At 39.7% G+C, this 5,770-nt stretch overlaps 1 protein-coding gene across 3 annotated transcripts in view; it reads left to right on the plus strand.

Annotated features, from left to right (window-relative positions):
• rock2a (rho-associated, coiled-coil containing protein kinase 2a) overlaps positions 1-5,770 on the plus strand; it is a 40,488-nt gene that overhangs the window by 16,235 nt on the left and 18,483 nt on the right. For all 3 annotated transcript variants that reach the window (XM_032501230.1, XM_032501229.1, XM_032501232.1), the window contains exons 2-8: positions 1,006-1,087; positions 1,393-1,493; positions 1,931-2,068; positions 2,888-3,148; positions 4,623-4,767; positions 4,951-5,089; positions 5,444-5,535. In XM_032501230.1, coding sequence (XP_032357121.1) covers positions 1,006-1,087; positions 1,393-1,493; positions 1,931-2,068; positions 2,888-3,148; positions 4,623-4,767; positions 4,951-5,089; positions 5,444-5,535 — 958 coding nt within the window. The remainder of the gene's footprint in view (positions 1-1,005; positions 1,088-1,392; positions 1,494-1,930; positions 2,069-2,887; positions 3,149-4,622; positions 4,768-4,950; positions 5,090-5,443; positions 5,536-5,770) is intronic.

A 5,770-nucleotide genomic window follows, 5' to 3' on the forward strand; every position in this document is an offset into this window, starting at 1 on the left:
CTCTCTCTCTCTCTCTCTCTCTCTCTCTCTCTCTCTCTCTCTCTCTCTCTCGGAACAGAGCCTTTAGTTAAAACCGTTTTCTTTGCACGTAGTTGCTGTTTATGTATCCAGTCCGTCACGCTGATCATTGTTGAATGAAACTTGCTGATCATTGTTGAAAGATTTTATTCAGACTTGCTGGGCAGCAGTGGTATGTAACTGTTTTTGTTCTGTGCAGTGATGACAACATATACAGAAAATAAACCCCTCTTTAGAAATGCAGTCAGTGGTCAGGATTGTTAGGTTTTAGTGTAGGCCTGCTGCTGAATGAAGCACAGTCAGTCCTGCACTCCACTGCCTTTATTGGGTAGAAAGTGTTCGCCAGTTGGTTTTGCTTCATGTTTTGTAAATACGAGTCCGGAACAATTTGCTTTCTTCAGTGACACTGTTTCTACAGTGTAGTTATAGTCATCAGGAATCAAAGTTAGGTATGACATGACACATTTCCTCTGTATTTCGCTGTATCAGATGTTCACACTATGCACAATCATGAATACATCATGTCCAGCATTAGCCTAAATGATTAAAATCTAACTGTAAATATTTTGACACTTAAGCTGGGATTTTTTGCAAAAGTCTTACAATCCCCTTGTTGTGTGCCAATGAATGCTGATGCAAATGAATGGAGAAAACACATCTAGGTCTTTGAGTAGTTGTCATGTTTCAATTGCAACACGATGACTTGCAGTATGATGTAACCTTTAATGAGCAACATCCACTGAATCTACTATGCAAATAAGGTTTTAGAACTTGTGCTTTCTGTATACTGCAAAAAATAACAGCTGGGGGTCTTTAACATGATGTCACTTAGATGGGAAAGATGGACACAAGGTACTGATTCCCACTATTAAGTATCTAATTTATAAATGCTTAATGATAACGATGTGACCCATTGTAACAACTTCACCCATGTCATTTCTGTCGGTCATCATGAGTGATGAATAATTAGTTTTTCTTTCTGTGCAGGACTCCATAAACGCCCTGGTCTTAGACTTGGACTACCCTGCACTACGCAAGAACAAAAACATCGAAACCTTCTTAAACAGATGTAAGTAGCTTTTGTGTGCCAGTTTGAATAAGAGAGAGATAGAGCACATATCAAAAAAGACGATTGTTAACATCTATGTAGTTGCTGTTGCATGACAAAAAAGTGAATGTTTCAAGAAGGTAAAGTCAGCCCAATAGCTTAATGCTCCGCGAAATACTTACATATTGCAAGTAAGGCACACAACGATTTGGCCTGCAGTTTTGACCTCAGGTGGATGACATTTGCCTTATTTTAAAGCTTCAAATGTGTTGATGTGGTGAATTCACAACCATATTAATGGGATTCTTTATTCTCTTTATTTTCAGATGAGAAAGTCATAGCACAGACTCGAGACCTCCAGATGAAGTCGGAAGACTTCGACAGAGTTAAAGTCATCGGTCGAGGGGCATTTGGGGAAGTTCAACTAGTGAGTGTTGGTTTTCCTTTTCAGCTGTCACTGAGGGTTCTGTAGAGTAATACAATCTCTGCCATGGTTTTCTGTAAGACTACACATACATTCAGTGCAATTACAATCATCTTTTATTAATGATGCACTGCCTCTTTTTCTAGTCGAAGCCTTTGAGAATATTTGTGAATATTACTGAAGTTTACACCGAACTGTAAATTCCACACTCAAAGTGTTCTTTTGCTGCACATTGGACTGACAGTATGGAAAACATCTGTTATGATGGAACTCCATGACATTTTAAGGCAGTCAGTAATTTGATGTAGTTTGCGGTTTTGTGGAACCTGTAATGCACCATTTGGCCAGAGTGTTACTCAGAGTAAAAGTGAGGCTGTTAAGAATCTCAAACTCTCTGTTACTTTTTAAACTCTGAATAACTGAATACTGCCGACATTCAGGTCCGGCACAAAGCCTCTCAGAAGGTCTACGCCATGAAGCTGCTGAGCAAGTTTGAGATGATCAAGCGCTCAGACTCAGCTTTCTTCTGGGAAGAGAGGGACATCATGGCCTTTGCCAACAGCCCCTGGGTTGTGCAGGTATGTCATATAATTCACTGCTCAGCTTCTGATTTATTTTTTGTTCACAGTTACATACTCAAAGTTTAAAGATATGTCGCAAATTTTGGATGGGAGATTGTATTTAGCGCACCCCTCTTGCACTAAATATAAAAATAAAATACTGTATATAATAAATATTAATAAATCCCCTCTTATTGATAAATACCATATAGTAAAATATAGAGTTCTATAATTTCTTTAAATGTATAAAATATTGTTTTGGTTCAGATGGTTACATTTTACAACACATTCTTTATGTTTGTTAATTATTCTAATAACGTAGCAATCTCACAGAGAAACCTACAGCTATGGCAAACAGATTGGTGCTAATTGTTACGGGTGGGATTCACCAGAGACCCTACAATACGATATTATCACAATACTTGTGTCACAATACGATATTTTTGTGATTTTAAACACATTGTGATATTCTACGATATATTTCAACTCATTACCCTTTTTCCAACTTCAAATTATGTCCCCAAAGCAATACTTTGTCAACATCTGTTTTGTCTGGGTAAAGAAAATGCTCTGGTTTGTTCATCTCACTTTAATTGTCCATCTAGTGGACTGAAAAAGCAATTGATCTTATTATTCTAGGATCAAAAGGTTAAATTCTTACGTGCAATTCATTTAATAAAAGCTCGCTACTTGGCGTCCATGTGTCGATACAGTATTGTCACGGAAAATATCCCCCCCCCCCCTCTACCGACCCACACAAGTTTTCATCTCTTGGTGTGTCATTTATACCAGAATTAGCAACCTCTAGTAATGAGAGCTTGTGTTTGGATTGTTCAGTTATGCTGTGCCTTCCAAGATGAGCACTACCTCTACATGGTGATGGAGTACATGCCAGGGGGTGACCTGGTCAACCTCACCAGCACCTATGACGTGCCGGAGAAATGGGCCAAGTTCTACACAGCTGAGGTGGTGATGGCCCTGGATGCCATTCACTCCATGGGCTTCATCCATCGGGACGTCAAGCCGGACAACATGCTGCTGGATAGACTGGGACACCTCAAACTGGCCGACTTCGGCACGTGCATGAAGATGGACTCTGTGAGTTGTATCCCATCATCAAAACTTCAGTGCAGCAGCATGCCATTTTTCTGAGAACTTGCTTATTTCTCCCGGCACCATTTTGTTTTTCTTTTTATTGAAAAAAGTCAGAGGAGTACATTTCTACATCTTGTATTAGAAGCAAGAAATGCAGATAACCCAGTGCTGTTGAGCTGTGGTTTCCAGCTTATGGACACTATTGTAAAATTGGTTGGTCCAAACATTTCCATTAAATTTCCCTGTGTACGCGATTTTGCTGTAAAGAGCTGCTTATTGGTGAAGCTTACAGGAATGTCAGGTTTTCTCCTGCTGAGAGTCTGAATTCTCATCCTTTGTGTGACAAACTAGTATCTAGCCTGCTGAAGCTAAGCGCACATAATGTGCCATTATGTGTATAAAGACTTGCTTTATATCTGGCATGAATAACACTTGTAGACTTGAAGCCATAAAACTGTCTTATTATAATCAGCCCTTGCAGTTAGTTTTACATTACGTCTCAAAAACTAGTATGTATAGATTATTATCTATCCATTGTGTTATAGGGTAACTACCGTTTTTTTCAACCTGGGCCCCATTTCCCCATGCATTTATGTCTTATGGAATGATGTGACCAAAATTTTGAACCACCGGTGCAAACCCAGCTACAATGTAACCCAATGGTGCAACTGTGTAAGTGACCAATAAAAGTGATTTTTGTTTGCTACTGACAGGCTCAGATTGTTACTAAAAGTGTCTTAAAACATTATCGATCTCAGGATCTAACTTTTTGTCCGAAGACAGTGGTGTGGAGAGTGAAAAGCGAGACAAGAAAAAGGCGTTCAGGTAGTTGTAACAGAGTAGGCTACAGAAATCATAGGCTCTCGTTATCTAAAAGATTTTCAATGTAATGGCTCAATATTTAAATTTTTTTGACAATGTGGATGAGGTTGTTATAGTTCTATGACCTTATGTAGGCTATTCATTTGAGCCAGAGTATGCTACAGCGTAACGGATAAAGAGAAAAAAAGAGTGAAGGTCTGCGTGGGTCACGATATTGGTAGCCCCGTGGGTGCTGTGCCCCTATATGCCCAAAGAATATATGTTGTTAAGAGTGGGACCTGTTGCTGTTCTGTGGTCTGGATGTGTCCAGTGATATACCTCGGACACAACTCTGTGTTACCATGTCAGGATTCTCCTTCTCTAATCAACAGGGCTGTGCGACATAAGCAAATACAAACCATTTTTTAAATTGAAAGTCTTTTAGATAACACAAAATCATGGCTGTGTTATTGTCTATTGAGCGCACAAAACACTGCGCAGCTGAGCAGCAGATTTTCAGTCAGTAAAGAGACACAAATGCATGGGGAAATAGGACCCAGGTTGAGAAAAAAAACAAAAAACGGTAGTTACTCTTTACGTTGAGACATAAAACCAGATCCTTAGGCTATAATGTCAAAACATACAAAGGATATTGATTCCATTATTTGTGTTGCAGACCGGCATGGTGCACTGTGATACAGCTGTCGGGACTCCAGACTACATCTCTCCAGAGGTGCTGAAATCTCAAGGAGGAGACGGGTATTATGGGAGAGAGTGTGACTGGTGGTCCGTAGGGGTCTTCATCTTTGAGATGCTTGTCGGTCAGTGAAAATTGAATGAAGTCAGTGAGTTTATAAAACGAGTGAAGTGTTTTCTGAAAATATATTTCCATGTAAGGAATTATATTTTTTAGCGTTGGAATCCTCTCAGTATGAGAAACAATGGTTGATTCAAACGTTCCATTGCTTTTATAATTAAAGCTAACTTACTGTATTCACTGTTAGGTGACACACCATTCTACGCTGACTCTCTGGTGGGAACCTACAGTAAGATCATGGACCATAAAAACTCCCTCAACTTCCCTGATGATGTGGAGATCTCCAAAGATGCCAAGAATATCATCTGTGCCTTCCTGACTGACAGGTACAACGAGTTACAGTCTTTCGCATTTCATGTTCAAGTGCTGAAGGTGATTACACCAGAAGGGCTCACAGGGTTACTTTTTATGTTCTGCAATACTCAGACATTACATAACATGTTGATGCTTTTAAGCTGCACGCAGATCTCTTGTGTTTACCACTGCATTGGTTTGTGATGCTTTAGGCCAAAGTCTGTGTATTTTGTTCTGGCTTTAATTTATTTAATTCTAATGACACCCAGAAAAGAATACGTATCAATAGACCATGTTTGCCTGTTGCTACTGATACTGTTGAACTGAAGACAAAGAGTACCTTTTAGTCATTGCTCTACAACTCTTTCACTCTCTTTATTTTTGAGGGAGGTGCGATTGGGCAGAAATGGCGTGGAGGAAATCAAGCGACACCCTTTCTTCAAGAACGACCAGTGGACCTTCGACACCATCAGAGACAGTAAGTGACACATCAACGAGCAGCTTCACCTGAGCCAATAAAATGAGCCTTTTACACAAATCTAAACTCTAAACAAGAATTTATCCGGAACAGCAGCTGTCTTGGAGTACAAGACAGAATTATTTATGAGACTGAAATGCCAAGTTTTGTTTACACAGCACTTCCTTTTTCCAGCAATTCACACTTGCGCCCGCTCTCTCTCTCTCTCTCTCTCTCTCTCTCTCTCTCTCTCTCT

The sequence above is a fragment of the Etheostoma spectabile genome, chromosome 20, assembly GCF_008692095.1.
Source record: "Etheostoma spectabile isolate EspeVRDwgs_2016 chromosome 20, UIUC_Espe_1.0, whole genome shotgun sequence".
In the NCBI taxonomy this organism is placed as follows: domain Eukaryota; kingdom Metazoa; phylum Chordata; class Actinopteri; order Perciformes; family Percidae; genus Etheostoma; species Etheostoma spectabile.